General features: G+C 39.5%; 1 protein-coding gene across 1 annotated transcript in view; it reads left to right on the top strand.

The window, feature by feature from the left end:
• The first annotated feature begins 3564 nt into the window (after positions 1-3564).
• The window catches only part of LOC122549486 (regulator of G-protein signaling 22-like), a 145351-nt gene continuing 132651 nt past the window's right edge, over positions 3565-16264 (top strand). Inside the window, exons 1-2 of the mRNA XM_043689345.1 lie at positions 3565-3827; positions 4241-4269. Of these exons, the coding sequence (XP_043545280.1) occupies positions 3788-3827; positions 4241-4269 (69 nt within the window). The 5' untranslated portion in view covers positions 3565-3787. The remainder of the gene's footprint in view (positions 3828-4240; positions 4270-16264) is intronic.

The following is a 16264-nucleotide window of genomic DNA, read 5'->3' as shown; positions in this document are numbered from 1 at the left end:
GGACAAGTGCAAGTTACAATACATCTTGGAGGAAAATAGAAGACCAAATATTATTTCTTTATCCAACTTGACCTGCATACTATTTTAGCAAGTTGACCAGAATTGAATAATTTACAATTCTATAGTGGACCTTCTTGGTTGTATGGTAGGATTATAAAATACTGATATTTGATGTCTCAGTTTGAAACGTATGATTATTCAGAAGTAGCATTTAGACTAATACATTTTCCAATTTTGTATCAATGCAGAAAGTCCAAAGACTACATAAATTTTAATATATGCACATCAGTTAACTTCTGCTGGTTTCCCACTGGTCCAGGACAAAAATAATGTCTTCCTCAGCTGTGAATTAGAAAAACCTGGCATCCCAAAATGAACCAAATTGTGCTAACGGGGAAATTACCCATTTTCCTTCAAGTGTGGTAGATAATATATTTTGCAATGACTTTCATGACTTTGCTGCCTTGAACTACAGTATTTGATGTAGATGCTTCCACAGTGTCATTAGGAGCGATTGCCAGGATTTTAACTCTGCAACTGTAAAGGAATTACACATTTCCAAGTCTGCATACTGTATGATTTGGAATGGGTCTCAGTTATTAATGTTTTCCATATGCCTGCTATCCTGGTCATTTTAGTTGATCATGTGGCATAGCATAAGAAATCAAAATTGATGTTCAATATTTGCAAGTTGCCAATCACACCTAATGTAAATCTTGTTTAAATTGATAGCTTTATCGAAAACAGAATTTCTCAAAATATTACAAAGAACAATACAGCACAGGAACAGGGCCTTTGACCCTTCAGACTTGTGCCGAAACACTTTGCCTTTCCATATTAAAATTGACTTCATTTACAGGATCTGTATCCCTCTATTGCCTTCCTACTTGTGTATTTGTCCAGGTGTTTCTTGAATGCTGCTATTGTGTCTGCTTCCACCACCTCTTCTGGCAGCGTTTTCCAGGTACTCTCCACCCTTGCCTCGTACATTTCTTTTCAAGGCCACCCCCACCCTTTGCACTTTGAACTTGTGTACCCTAGTAATTGACCCCTCCACTGTGGGGGGAAAAAGCCTCATACTTTCCAATCTGTCCATGCCATTCACAATCTTTTAATCTTCCATCAGATCACCCTCCATCTCCTGCATTCCTGTGAAAATAAACCTCGTCTATCCAACCATATTCTAAGATTATCTAATGCTATACTAAGGCCCTCAATTTATAGCCACTTAAGTTGTTTTTTAATTATGTAAATATTCATTCTGACTCCTGATTTAAACCAGTCTTTTAATTTTGTTTGGTGTTATGCATATGACATTTTTTCTGTGGTAGCCCAGTAGTAATGGTGGGAGATTGCAAAGTTCAAAATAATCTTGTCTTGGGTTTGCCTTTGCTCCTGTACATTGTTGCATTGTTTGTAAATCTCATTGTTCTGAAGATATTTGCTTTGTAATGTGAGGTGAAAGAAATAAGACGTCCAGACATATTAAATATGTGATTTGATACTAGCTGTGCTGGAGTATTCTGGATTTGCAATTGAAAATCAAATGAGCTTGTCTGAACTGACTATTTTTTTAAAAGACTTTCTTTGTGGATGGGGGAGGACCATGCATCAGGTGTTTTTGTTGAGTACTTCTAGGTTGAGCAGCAATCATGCTAACCAGACCTGGCAGGTTGGACCATTGTTCATACAAATAGAAAAACAGCTCAATAGGTCCACATCAGCATTTGGGTTCCACATGAGCCTCTTCCTATACTCTATCTAGCACCATCAATCCACTTTCTTTTGTATTTATCTATCTTCACCCTTAAATATATATGTGCTTGTCACTTTACCTGCTCCTTTTGTGGTGATTTCTGTATTATAAACACTATCTAGTAACATTTTCCTGAATGGTCTGTCGATTCATTGATGACTATTTTATATTCATACGCTTGTTTTAATCTTGATGTATAATGTGTTTTAAAGAATATGCGAAAAGCTTTTTCTTTAATTCCTAGCATATAGATGTTTTCAAGTTGATAAATATGAAAGACACCATAAGCCATGTCTATTATAGTGAATAGTTTCATAGCCTTTAATCTAGTTGGCTGGATGGCTGATTTGCAGTGCAGAGTGATGCTAACAGCACAGGTTCAATTCCTGCTTTGGCTGAGGTTACCATGAAGGTCCCATCACCTAAATCTCATCTGAGACATGATAACTCGAGGGGCGGCACGGTGGCACAGTGGTTAGCACTGCTGTCTCACAGTGCCAGAGGCCTGGGTTCAATTCCCACCTCAGGCGACTCCCTGTGTCTGCGCGGGTTTCCTCCGGGTGCTCCGGTTTCCTCCCACAACAGCACAGGTTCAATTCCTGCTTTGGCTGAGGTTACCATGAAGGTCCCATCACCTAAATCTCATCTGAGACATGATAACCCTCAGGTTAAATCACCAGGAATTGTCTTTCTCTCATGTCAGTGGGACTATGGTGACGTTACTTTTGTTGGATAGTCTGGGTGGGTTGCGCTTCGGCGGGTCGTTGTGGACTTGTTGGGCCAAAGGGCCTGTTTCCACACGGTAAGTAATCTAATCTAATCTAAACCCTCAGGTTAAATCACCAGGAATTGTCTTTCTCTAATGTCAGTGGGACTATGGTGACGTTACTTTTGTTGGATAGGTGACAGAACCACATTGCAACGTCAGATGGCGCTACCTACAACTCATCCACCTGTCCCTTCTTTGTAACGTAATAAATTTCACAAGCTTTGTTACTCTAGTTAAAAATCTCACCCCAGTCCAACACTGGCGTCTCCAAATCATATGGGAGGAGAAAGTGAGGACTGCAGATGCTGGAGATCAGAGCTGAAAATGTGTTGCTGGAAAAGCGCAGCAGGTCAGGCAGCATCCAAGGAGCAGGAGAATCGACGTTCCGGGCATAAGCCCTTCTTCAGGAATCCTGAAGAAGGGCTTATGCCCGAAACGTCGACTCTCCAAATCATATGTTAATCGAAACAACCTCGGATACTAGTTTTAAACTTCCTTTGGAATGCTACTATGAAAAGTCAAAGCTGAACGTAAAAAGTCAAAATATGATACGCTGGAAAACGTATCGAATGCATGTTTTTTTTTCCGTAAACTCATTCCTCTCACTTTAAACCAACAAGGCGCACGTTCCGCTGGTTTGTGATATCACCTTGCTTTATGACGCTTGACTGATAGGCTTACTTGGCGTTCAGAACAAAAGACACTGGCAGTTTCCATCACTTTAGCCAGGGTCCTCGGAAATTAAGAAACAACAGCGTTTCAATTCGACAACTTTCACCGGGACACTCCTATTAACTGGAGTGACAATATTCACGCTCACCCCGCTTTCACTGGCATTTATCCTTTGTCCGGTCAAACACACAAAAGCGCGAAGTAAGAAAACTTTGTATCTAAGTGATGGAACACGGATTGTGGGAGCATTGTTTGTTCAGGTCATGCTTACCGCTTTTGTGTGCAGCTCCATAGCAACCCAGACAGGTACAAAAGCATTCATTCTTGTTTGTTTTCGTACGTCCAGCAGAACACGCTGCCCCTTTGCCGAAAATTATACAGCAAGCAAATTGCTCGCTGTGCGTCTCTGCTGTAGCACAACATCACCGACTTCGGGAAAAGCTTAGGGGAGGCTGAGCCTGAAACTTATGTAGTCCACAATCCAGAATTCCCGCAGGAAAATCTCCAAACAGGCACAAGGTCACAAGCATCAAATTCTCATAAACCCTTCGCTTTCTGCCTGATCTCGGTTCTGAAATTGCACTATATCAATGGAGAAACGAAAGATATCGCCAGACAAACTGACCACTGGTAGGTAGGCGTTTGATCCGGAGAACCGTGGGAGATGCTCAGCGACCTGTTTCAATGTAAAACGAAGAGTCTGGCGCACTATATGAAAATCGAAGATAATAGGTTTTATTGTAGATACACAAACCTACTCCTATGGTTTGTCACTCGGCGACGGGCCAAGGAAAAATTTCAGCAAATAAAGCAAAATACAGGCCAAGTAAATATAGTCTGTTAGCATTTGAGATGATTGGTATGAAATTTCAGAAACACTGGCAGTTGGTTCTAAGGCGCTGAATAGGACCGTGGTTTGGTTTCTGCGTTTTAGTCGACCTTTGCGATATTTATTACTTGTTTATGAGGTTAGTTTTAGTGAGCTCAAGATTCCGAGAACGGCATTCTAAACATCTTAACTCAGATTTCTTTTTGTTTTTCAGAACCTCCTGATATAACAGCGGATGACTTTGTAAGTGCACGCATTCGAGGGTGAAATTATATGGTAAAACAATTTATTGCAGATGTTAGGGATCTTAAATAAAAACAAGAAGTGCTGGAGAAACTCAGGTAGAACATTTTGAATCCAGAATGGCATCTCCAAAACTGAAAATTAAAACTACATGTAGGAGTAAATTACTGCAGATGCTGGAATCTGTACTGAAAAAAAGATGCTGGATATCACAGCGGGTCAGGCAGCATCCATGGAGAGAAAGCAAACTAACATTTCGGGTCTAGATAACCCTTGATCAGATTTCCAGCATTTTTTGTTTTCAATGAAAATTATGTGTTGGGTGAATGCATTCACTCCTTCCCATTTGGGAGTATCTTTTGAATGCTTTCAGAAAAACCCTACAAAAGAGAATAATGTGTACAAGTAAAGTGCACGGGATTGGGGTAGTGTTTTGGAATGGGCAGAAATTTGTTTAACAAATAGGAATAAATGGTCTTTTTCTGAATGGCAGGCATGAAATAATGTACTGGAAGTGTCTCCTTATAAAATTCACACCTTTTAAACAGAATAGTTTAACTTTGTACAGTAAGAATTCTCTAAATATGCCTGAAACTAAGATATATCTAAAATTGTATATTCAAAGCTTTTTGTTGATATTCGAAGAACATTAAAGAAAGTCCTCACCAAAGAACAGATATTAGAGAGGTGACTAAACAGCTGGTTTAAAGGTAGGGCTTAATGAGGATATTAAAGTAGGAGAGGGATGTGGAGACATAGAGGGGTTTAGGGTGATAATGAAGAATAGATTGTGTGATTGAAACTTCAGTCACCAGTGATGGAGCAAAATGAAGTTGAAAGGACAATTTTTGGATTAGATCCTTCATTAGGTCTCATATCCTATATCTAGGTATCCACCAATTTAACAATGGGACTAATATTTTTACATTGACATGCATTCTGGCTATTATATGTTACAAAAATAGACACATTGCAACCATTTTTCAACCTATTATATCTTATTTGCATTCATCATTGTCCTCACTCAATTTCCAAGCACACACACACAATCTTCAGTCAATGAGTAGAAGCAAGAAGCTGATTGTTTGATTTCCTTAGGCCAGGAAGATCAAGACACCTGTACTGTATACTATAAAATTATAGATCTTTTGGATCAGGTGCACTTTTGTGCTCACCAAGAATAGTCTTTTTCCATTTCAATCTTTGAGGAAAAGGTCCCTGCAATCTTCCATAACAATGTAATTTAGCCCCGATCTCAAAAAAGCAACATTTCCATCTAGAAGGCCACCTAGTCTCTTGATGATAGTTAACTAAGTTGTTGGGGTGGGGGGAGGGAGCCTTCTAGGATAGACCTGCATTCACAAGGAGGCTTGTTCAGACAATCACAACTCATTTTACACAGGGCATCAATCTGGTTGATTTGAATCCATATCTCAAAATGAAAATATATTTCTGCCTTTTGTACTACTTCAATTCTCTGAAATATAGACATAAAACTTTCAGCTTGTGTTCTATATTTCTCTATGTAATTTGTTAATGCTGATTATTTTAACTGCTTTGTTTACAACTGTTTGTTTTATTCTTTACACTGCTTATTATTAAAAAAAACCTTGTCCATTTTTATGTGCCTCAAATATTCTGCCATTCATTTTTATAATTGGGTTACATAAAATTAAACTATTAGCTGAAAAATTAGTCCCAAAGACCAATTTGTTTTTGTCTAAATGAAATACTAACCAGGCAAAAACTAAAATGCCTAAACTCACTAAATACATAGTAAGATAATTCTCCAGTAGCCCAGATTAGTGGGAAAGAGGAGTTCCATTTCATGGGGCATTGGCATCAGTATTGGAACAGGAGGGATCTGTACAAATGGGACGGTCTTCACCTGGATCGGTCTGAAACCAGTGTTCTCGTGAAACACATAAATAGGGTGGTCACTAGGACTTTAAATTAGTGAGTGGGTGGCGGGGTGGAAGGGAAAGGAAAAATGACAGGAAGTATGATGGTAAATAAAAAGGTAAACAGCAGGTTAGCATGTGCGCAGGAGGGTTTAAGTACAAGGCAGACTACAAAAGAAGTAAAAAGGAAGGATAACTCAGGAGATATTATTAGGGATGTTGGAAATCATGAGGGCATGAAAACTAGCATAAGGGCACTTTACCTGAATGCTCGTAGCATTCGTAACAAGGTCGATGAGTTAACAGCACAAATCATCACGAATGAATATGATTTAGTAGCCACTACAGAGACATGGTTACAGGATGGTAAAGACTAGAAGTTAAAGATCCAGGGGAATCAGACTATTCAGAAGGACAGATAGGAAGGTAAGGGAGGTGGTGTAGCTCTGATATTCAAGGATGACATCAGGGTGGTGCTGAGAGATGACATAGGTTCTACGGAGAATAAGGTTGAATCCGTTTGTGTGGAAATTAGAAATTTTAAGAAGAAAAAGTCACTGATAGGCATAATCTACAGACCACCAAATAATAACATCACATTGGGGCAAACAATAAACAAAGCAATAACTAACGCCTGTAAAAATGGTATGGCAATTATCATGGAGAATTGTAATCTACATGTCGATTAGTCGAACCAGTTTGGTCAGAGTAGCCTTGAGGAGGAGGTCTTTGAGTGTATCCGTGATAGTTTTCTTGAACAGTATGGAATGGAGCTGACAAGGGAGCAAGCTATCCTAGATATGGTCCTGTGTAATGAGAGAGCAACAATTAACAACCTCATAGTTAGGGAACTTCTTGGAGGGATCGATCTAAATTCTGAATTCTAAATTCAACCTATATGGTTGAATTTAGAATACAAATAGAGAGCGTGAAGGTAAAATCCAAAAGCAGGCTCCTGTGCTTAAATAAAGGAGATGACAATAGGATGATGGAGGACTTGGCTAAAGTAGACTGGAAACAAAAATTTTATGGTTGGACAGTCGACGAGCAGTGGAGGACTTTCAAAGCAATTTTTCAAAATGCTCAACAAAAGTATATTTCAGTGAAAAGGAAGGACTGTAAGGAAAGGGGTAATCTGACATGGCTGTCTAAGAAAATAAGGGAGGCTTTCAAATTGAAAGAGAAGGTATACAAAGTGGCCAAGAACAGTGGGAAGCTAGAAGATTGGGAAAGCTTTGAAGGTCAACAGAGTCATAGAGATGTACAGAATGGGAACAGACCCTTCAGTCCAACCTGTCCATGCCGACCAGATATCCCAACCCAATCTAGTCCCACCTGCCAGCATCCAGCCCATATCCATCCAAACCCTTCCTATTCATATACCCACCAAATGCCCCTTAAATGTTGCAATTGTACCAGCCGCCCACCACATCCTCTGACAGCTCATTCCATACACGTACCATCCTCTGCGTGAAAAGGTTGCCACTTAGGTCTCTTTTATATCTTTCCCCTCTCACCCTAAACCTATGCCCTCTAGTTCTGGACTCCCCGACACCAGGGAAAAGACTTTGTCTATTTATCCTATCCATGCCTCTCATAATTTTTTAAACCTCTATAAGGTCACCCCTCAGCCTCCAACACTCCAGGGAAGACAGCCCCAGCCTGTTCAGCCTCTCCCTGTAGCTCAAATCCTCCAACCCTGGCAACATCCTTGTAAATCTTTTCTAAACCCTTTGACGTTTCACAACATCTTTCCGATAGGAAGGAGACCAGAATTGCATGCAATATTCCAACCAATGTCCTGTACAGCCGCAACATGACCTCCCAACTTCTGTCCTCAATATTCTGACCAATAAAGGAAAGCATACCAAACGCCTTCTTCACTATCCTATCTACCTGCAACTCCACTTTCAAGGAGCTATGAACCTGCACTCCAAGGTTTCTTTGTTCAGCAACACTTCCTAGGACCTTACCATTAAGTGTATAAGTCCTGCTAAGATTTGCTTTCCCAAAATGCACACCTCGCATTTATCTGAATTAAACTCCATCTGCCACTTCTCAGCCCATTGGCCCATCTGATCCAGATCCTGTTGTAATCTAAATGACAAAAAGTAGAGGACCTAGCACCGATCCTTGTGGCACTCCACTGGTCACAGGCCTCCAGTCTGAAAAACAACCCTCCACCACCACCCTCTGTCTTCTACCTTTGAGCCAGTTCTGTATCCAAATGGCTAGTTCTCCCTGTATTCCATGAGATCTAACCTTACTAATCAGTCTCCCAGTGGGAACCTTGTTGAACGCCTTACTGAAGTCCATATAGATCACGTCTACTGCTCTGCCCTCATCAATCTTCTTTGTTACTTCTTCAAAAAACTCAATCAAGTTTGTGAGACATGATTTCTCACGCACAAAGCAATGTTGACTATCCCTAATCAGTCCTTGCCTTTCCAAACACATGTACACCTGTCCCTCAGGATTCCCTCCAACAACTTGCCCACCACTGAGGTCAGGCTCACCGGTCTATAGTTCCCTGGCTTGTCCTTACCACTCTTCTTAAACAGTGGCACCACGTTTGCCAACCTCCAGTCTTCCTGCACCTCACCTGTGACTATTGATGATACAAATATCTCAGCAAGAGGCCCAGCAATCACTTCTCTAGCTTCCCACAGAGTTCTCGGGCACACCTGATCAGGTCCTGGGGATTTATCAACCTTTAACCGTTTCAAGATATCCAGCACTTCCTCCATCTATTTCCCTACAGTCTATATCTTCCATATCCTTTTCCACAGTAAATACTGATGCAAAATATTCATTTAGTATCTCCCCCATTTTCTGATGCTCCACACAAAGGCTGCCTTGCTGATCTTTGAGGGGCCCTATTCTCTCCCTAGTTACCCTTTTGTCCTTAATATATTTGTAAAAACCCTTTGGATTCTCAATTAATTCTATTTGCCAAAGCTATCTCATGTCCCGGTTTTGCCCTCCTGATTTCCCTCTTAAGTATACTCCTACTTTCTTTATACTCTTCTAAGGATTCACTCGATCTATCCTGTCTATACCTGGCATATGCTTCCTTCTTTTTCTTAACCAAACCCTCAATTTCTTTAGTCATCCAGCTTTTCCTATACCTACCAACCTTCCCTTTCACCCTGACAGGAATATACGTTCTCTGGATTCTTGTTATCTCATTTCTGAAGACTTCCCATTTTCCAGCTGTCCCTTTACCTGCGAACATCTGCCTCCAATCAGCTTTCGAAAGTTCTTGCCTAAAACCGTCAAAATTGGCCTTTCTCCAATTTAGAACTTCAACTTTTAGATCTGGTCTATCCTTTTCCATGACTATTTTAAAACTAATAGAATTATAGTCGCCGACCCCAAAGTGATTCCCCCCACTGACACCTCAGTCACCTGCCCTGCCTTATTTCCCAAGAGTAGGTCAAGTTTTGCACCTTCTCTAGTAGGTACATCCACATACTGAATCAGAAAATTGTCTTGCTACGTTCCCCTGAGAATCCATCACCCCCTCCATTTCCAAAACAGCATACCTGTTTGAAATTGGTATCTCCACAAAAGACTCCTGCACTATCTGCCTACCTCTCTTACCCTTCCTGGAGTTAACCCATCTATGTGACTGTATCTGAGACTTCCTCCCCTTCCTATAACTGCCATCCATCACATATTGTTGCTGTTGCAAATTCCTCATCTCTTCTATCTGTCTCTCCAACCAATCCACTCGATCTGATAAGATTTGCATCGAACAGCATTTAAGGGGTATAATCTGCAGTAACCCTTAAACTCTCTTTAAACTCCCACATCTGACAAGAAGTACATATCACGGCAAAGGCCATTTTTGCTCCTTCACAATCTACAGACTCAGAAAATAACACCATCTTATTCCTCTACAAACACTGCCCCAGGTTAAATTAATAGCTATGGCTTATATTTTAAGTTTAATCAAGAGACTTATCTCCACAAACATATAATCAAGAAAGAACCCACTGTACTCACTAATACAGCCTTTCTCTTGGACAGACTTAAAACAACAATTAACTCATCTGATTCTGTTCTGTGAACTTCGCTAACAGTTCTTCCAAGATTAGTTGTGAATTTCACTGTTTGTTAATTTTCCCAGATGAACTCCGATGTCCAGCGATACACGAATTCAAACAGCAAAGGCGGTAACTTTGCAGGTTCTCTCTCTCTCTCTCTCTCTCTCTCTCTCTCTCTCTCTCTCCTGCACTGTCCTCACCATGTGCTTCCTTTGTCTGCTCTTCTCCCTTTTAAAACTATTGTTGTTTTGACTTTTTTTATTCCAAAGTTCCAAAACAATGCAACAGCATATAAAACAATAATTGCTGCTCCTGGAATTCGAGGAAATCACCTAAAATACCTTAAAATAAAGAGCAGCTCTTACAGCCAGAAATTTTTCATGTCCTCCATCTTGGATTACCCAGAATCCAATGAAAACCACAAAAAGAGCTATAAAGTAAAGTAAGAGAGCATGACAAAAAAAAACTACAGAATATAAAGACAGATAGCAAAAGTTTTTATAAATACATAAAATGAAAAATAGATGGCAGGAGAAATACCAAGTGCACTTGTGATAATTTTCCAAAATTCACTGGACTCTGGGGCAGTTCCAGCAGATTGGGAAACAAAAATGTGACGTCACTTTTTAAAAAGGAAGGTAGACCAAAGATGGGGAATAATAGAACTATAAGTATAGACTTATAAAATTATAATTTAACTTCTGCAGTGGGAAAGATGCTTGAGTCTATTATCAAGGAAGAAATAGCAAGACGTCTGAATAGAAATTGTCCCATTGGGCAGACGCAGCATGGGTTCATGAAGGGCAGGTCATGCTTAACTAATCTTTTGGAATTCTATGAAGACATTACGAGCAAAGTGGACAACGGGGACCCAGTAGATATGGTGTACCTAGATTTCCAAGAGGCCTTCGACAAGGTGCTGCAGTACAAGAGATAAAGATAAAGATGCATGGCATTGTGGATAAAGTATTCGCGTGAATTGAGGATTGGTTGACTGACAGGAAGCAATGAGTAGGGATAAATGAGTGCTATTCTGGTTGGCAATCAGTAACTAGTGGTGTGCCTCAGGGATCAGTGTTGGGATCACAATTATTCACAATTTATATAGATAGTTTGGAGTTGGGGACCACGTGTAGTTTGTGAAGGTTTGCAGATGACACTAAGATGAGTGGCAGAGCAAAGTATGTAGAGGACTGTGAATCTTTGCAGAGGAACATAGATACTTTAAGTGAGTGGGCAAAGGTCTGGAATACAATGTTAATAAATGTGAAGTCATCCATTTTGGTAGGAGTAACAGTAAAAAGGACTGTTACTTGAGTGGTTAAAAAGTTGCAGCTTGCTGCTATGCAGATGGACCTGGGTATCCTTGTGCATGAATCACAGAGGGTTGGTCTGCAGGTACAACAACTAATTAGGAAGGCAAATGGAATTCTGTCCTTCATTGCTAAAGGAAATTTAAAAGCAGGGAGGTTATGTTGAAGCTGAGGCCACATCTGAGTACTGCATGCAGTTTTGGTTTCCTTACTTGAGAAAAGACGTAGTAGCACTACATGAGAAAAGATGTAGTAGAGGGTGCAGAAGGGTTCATTAGGTTGATTCCAGAGTTGAGGGGGTGGCTTATGAGGAGAGGCTGAGTAGACTGGGATTATATTCATTGGAATTTAGAAACATGAGGGGGATCTTATAGAAACATATAAAATTATAGGAATAGATAAGATAGAAGTAGAAAGGATGTTTCCATTTGCAGGTGAAACTAGGACAAAAGGCCACAGCTTCAAAAGTAGGAGAGCAGATTTAGGATTGAATTGAGAAGGAATTTCTTCACCCAGAGGGTTGTAAATCTATAAAATTTCCTGCCCAGTGAAGTAGTTGACACTACTTCAGTAAACATTTTTAAGGCTAAGATAATGGTTTTTGAACAATAAAAGAATAAAGGGATATGGTGAGAGAGTGGGTAAGTGGAGCCGAGTGCACAAAAAGATCAGCCATGATCTTATTGAATGGCAGAACAGGCTTGAAGGGCCAGATGGCCTACTCCTGCTCCTAGTTCTTATGTTCTTATATGGGCAAGTGAATACTCTGGATGAATAACCATAAGTCAGAATGTTATTAATAAAAGGACAAAATGTGTAATTGAGAGGAGAAATCCTTGCAAACAAATTTAGTATCACCTTCTCTTTCTGAAGTTATCAAAACCTATTTTCATCTTCACCAATTGTGTAGTAATCTGGCAGGTTGGATTGTAATTGTTGGTATGAAAATCAGATTTTATCAAGAGCAAAATCACATCCCATCACAATACTGATCCATCTGTGAAAACAAAAATCTGCCTTCAGTTGTTAGAACACAGAGCCCGAAATACTGAAAGATGGACATTCAATAATAACTTCTAAATGATAATTGAATGACTTGAAAAATTAAGTGTTTGGAAAGTACAGAGAACAGATAGAAAACTGGGCCTATTTTGACAGGCCTTTCAAAATCTGACTCAAGCAAAGGACGAAATGGCCTTCTGTGGTTTTGCATGATTTACTAACTCGACCAAAAACATTGTTAACAATAAAATGGTACTAAAACAGCTGTATGTCGCACAGATATAGAGAAATTATTTATCTTTCTGATGAAATGGAGATGTGGCCTAATTAATCGACCTTTCAGATCTGATCCTTGCTCCACAAAAAAACCAATGAAAATGTAGGTGATTTATGTTTATAGCACTGCAGCTTAAACAGACGGGCATTGTCACAGCTCATAAGCCCCTTCCTCCACACTACAGCACGTTATGTGGTGACAACAACTTTCAAACATCAACATGAGGTCACTGGAGAAAAATATTTGGGAAGCACTACCTTAGATCAAGGCTAATTTGCAAAATAAAATATTACACTTATTTGTCAGAGGATATTCTTCTGAAGTTGGGATCAATGATAAAATTCAGAGGCAGTATCTAACTTGTTTTACATCTGATGGTAATTTTCTTTCCATTATTTGTGTCATAAATATTCAAAAGGTGGAAGACAGCTCAATTTTCCAGCACCAAAAGCCTACATCTTATTGCACCAAAAAGCTTTACATTCTAAAAGCAACATATAGCCCATCATACTATCCAAGCATTTTTTTAATTTTGAAAAATGTATATGAAGGATGTTATGAAGGTTTAGAGATGTAGTATAATTTAAGAGAAAGACGAAGCTAGCAAGGACTGACTGAAATCACCGAGTGTCCTGAACAATTTAAAAATGTAACAGTTGGTTGAAACAAATAGTTAAGCTGTATTGCCATGGAGCAAAAAGAAACTCAAACTCAGATACCAAAATCCAATCAAATTTGAATTTATTGTTTTTATGACATCAAACTACTGAAATGATCTGATGTTTCGGGGTATAAAACTGGACATTTTGAACAGTTAGAGGGAGAATTGCAAAGAAAACCAACGTATGGACTGCTAGCAGAATAGCTCTCGGAAGAGTACCTGTCCATAAGAAATTTGTGCAGCAGAACACCGAAGTCAACCTAGAGAAAACTTTACAGAGGAAAATCTACAAATGAGAGTAGACAAAGCTGACTAGTTATGAAACATGATTTTTTTTTTGTAAATCTTAATCGGGGTTTTTTATCAGACCGGTATTGTAAAGTAGGAGGTAAAAGATAGGTTAAAGAGAAAGAAGTGGTTTTAATATTCTCTGTTGGACTCAAAGAATAAAATTGTTTATTTTTACTTTAAATCGTGAAATCTGGGATAGTTCTTTGCCTCTAGAAATTTAACAGATTATGGTGTGAGGTGAACTTCTCTGTGTGTTGGGTTTAAATTAGCAGAAGGGTTTACCCCATGTCAAAACAGTTTGGGCACTCGTCAGAGGTTTGAACAGGTTTAGATAGATCCACTCTGAGATTTGGTCAGACTTGAATAGATTTGGGGTACAAAGAAAGCCCAATAGATTTAAACACTTGCCGGTTAGTCTCTTAGATCTTTAAATAAAACGTAGGTGAGACAATTTGTTTAATTCCGGTTACTTGCGGTCAATTAAATTAAAAGTGAGAGAAATGGCTCTTAAAATGGCTAAAAAGGTTCTAGGGTTTGAAGATGATTCCCGAATTTGCCAAGGAAGTTTAGAAAGAAAAGAAACGACCATACTCTTAGAATTAGCAAAGTGGTTAGAATTGGGTTTAACCAAGGACAAAAGTAAAACTGAAATTGTAAGGGAATTACTCAAACACTTAGGTGTGTACACTTAGGTGTGTCAGAGAAACAGACAAGTGCAGTAGAGTTGGAAGAACTTAAATTACAATTGAGGAAAATGGAGTTAGAAGATAAACAAAGGGAGAGAGAAAAAGAGAGAAGGTTCTTGGCTGAGCAAACAGACAGAGATTTTGAACTTGAGAAGTTGTCACTTAGTCAGCAAAGTCAAATTAACAGGATGGAAATTAAAAAAGAAGGTAGTGATATATATAAATATGTCAAAACTCTGCCACATTTGGATGGGAAAGATGTTGAAGCCTTTTTTATTTCATTTGTAAAATGGCTAGGTAGATGGTGTAGTCCAAAGATTTATGGGTAATGCTAGTTCAGACTAAACAGTAGGCAGAGCTCGTGAGGTATTTGCTGCGCTGTCTGATGAGGGGGTCAAGAGATTATGAAGAGGTCTAACAGGCTATTTTAAGTGCTTATGAATTGGTACCAGAAGCTTATAGACAGCGGTTCAGAAACATAAAGAGGGAACCAGGACAGACTTATCTTGAGTTTGAAAGAATTAAACATAGTAATTTGGTAGATGGGTGCGAGCCTTAAAGATTGTTTAGACCAATGAGGCTCTAAGAGAGATTATTCTGCCGGAGGAGTTTAAAATCTCATTTCCAGAGATGGTAAGAATTCACGTGGATGAACAGCAAGTCCGGGAAGTGAGAAGGGCAGCAGAATTAGCAGATGTTGGTGCATAAGACACACTTCCAACCAGATTTTGTCCTGTGAGGAATAGAAGTTGGGAGAAGGGTAGATTGTACACTATAAAACAGAGTAGACAACACTAGTAAGTGTTTACCACAGGTTAAAAAAGAAGCCCAAGAGTTTGGGAAGGAGGTGAAAGGCCTCAGGTGTTTCCACTGTGGTAAAGTGAGACAAGTAAAGTCACACTGCTATTCGTTAAAGAAAGGCACTGTGGGAAAAGATGTGGTCAAAGACATTAAGCCAGTGGCATTAGTGAAAGTAGTAAAGGAAACCTCAAGAAGAGCCGAGGAGCTGCAGAAGAGTGCACAGCCTAGGCAGGGGCTGGGTACGGAGTTAGTACCTGATCTCAATGAAGAATTCGCCTCTGTGGGTAAAGTTTCCTCAGAAAGAACAAGGGAAGAGGGCAAGGGGTTATAATTTTGAGAGATACAAGATCTAACTAGTCTCTAATAGTAAGAGATGAGTGAATTTGCACTCATTTTGATGGTCAGAAATTTAGCTTTCCTCTGTAAGATCAGATTGGAGTGCCAGCTCAAGACTGAGGAAGTAAAGTGGAAGTGATTGACTGAGTGTCAGTTTCAGGAATCCAGTTTGTTCTTGGGAATGATTTAGCAGGTTGCAAGGTCGGAGTGACACCCCTTGTTGTAGAGAAGCCCAAAGAAGATCACAAAACTGAGGAGTTAAAAGAAAAATATTGTTCTTGGGAATGATTTAGCAGGTTGCAAGGTCGGAGTGACACCCTTGTTGTAGAGAAGCCCAAAGAAGATCACAAAACTGAAGAGTTAAAAGAAAAATATCCTAGTATTTTCCCAAACTATGTAGTAACAAAATCCCACCATCATAAGTGACAGCACTAAGCAAAAACTAAAGAGAAAGATGAAGGAGTTGAGGCTCAGTTAGCGGACACCCTGTTTAATGTAATGCAGGAAAAGCCTGAACAGGCAGAGAGTCAGACAGCAGTGTCTAGTCCTGAAGGGCTATGGGATTGCAACAGAAAGAGAAGAAAATAAAAGATATATATGTGGATGTGTTTTCCAAAAAGGAGGCAGTGAATATTCCTGAGGACTATTATCTGAAAAGTAGAATCCTAAAACTGAAAT

Source organism: Chiloscyllium plagiosum, chromosome 4 (genome assembly GCF_004010195.1).
Source record: "Chiloscyllium plagiosum isolate BGI_BamShark_2017 chromosome 4, ASM401019v2, whole genome shotgun sequence".
NCBI classification, from domain to species: domain Eukaryota; kingdom Metazoa; phylum Chordata; class Chondrichthyes; order Orectolobiformes; family Hemiscylliidae; genus Chiloscyllium; species Chiloscyllium plagiosum.
The sequence above is the reverse complement of the archived record's forward strand: the minus strand, read 5'-3'. Positions and strand labels throughout refer to the sequence as shown.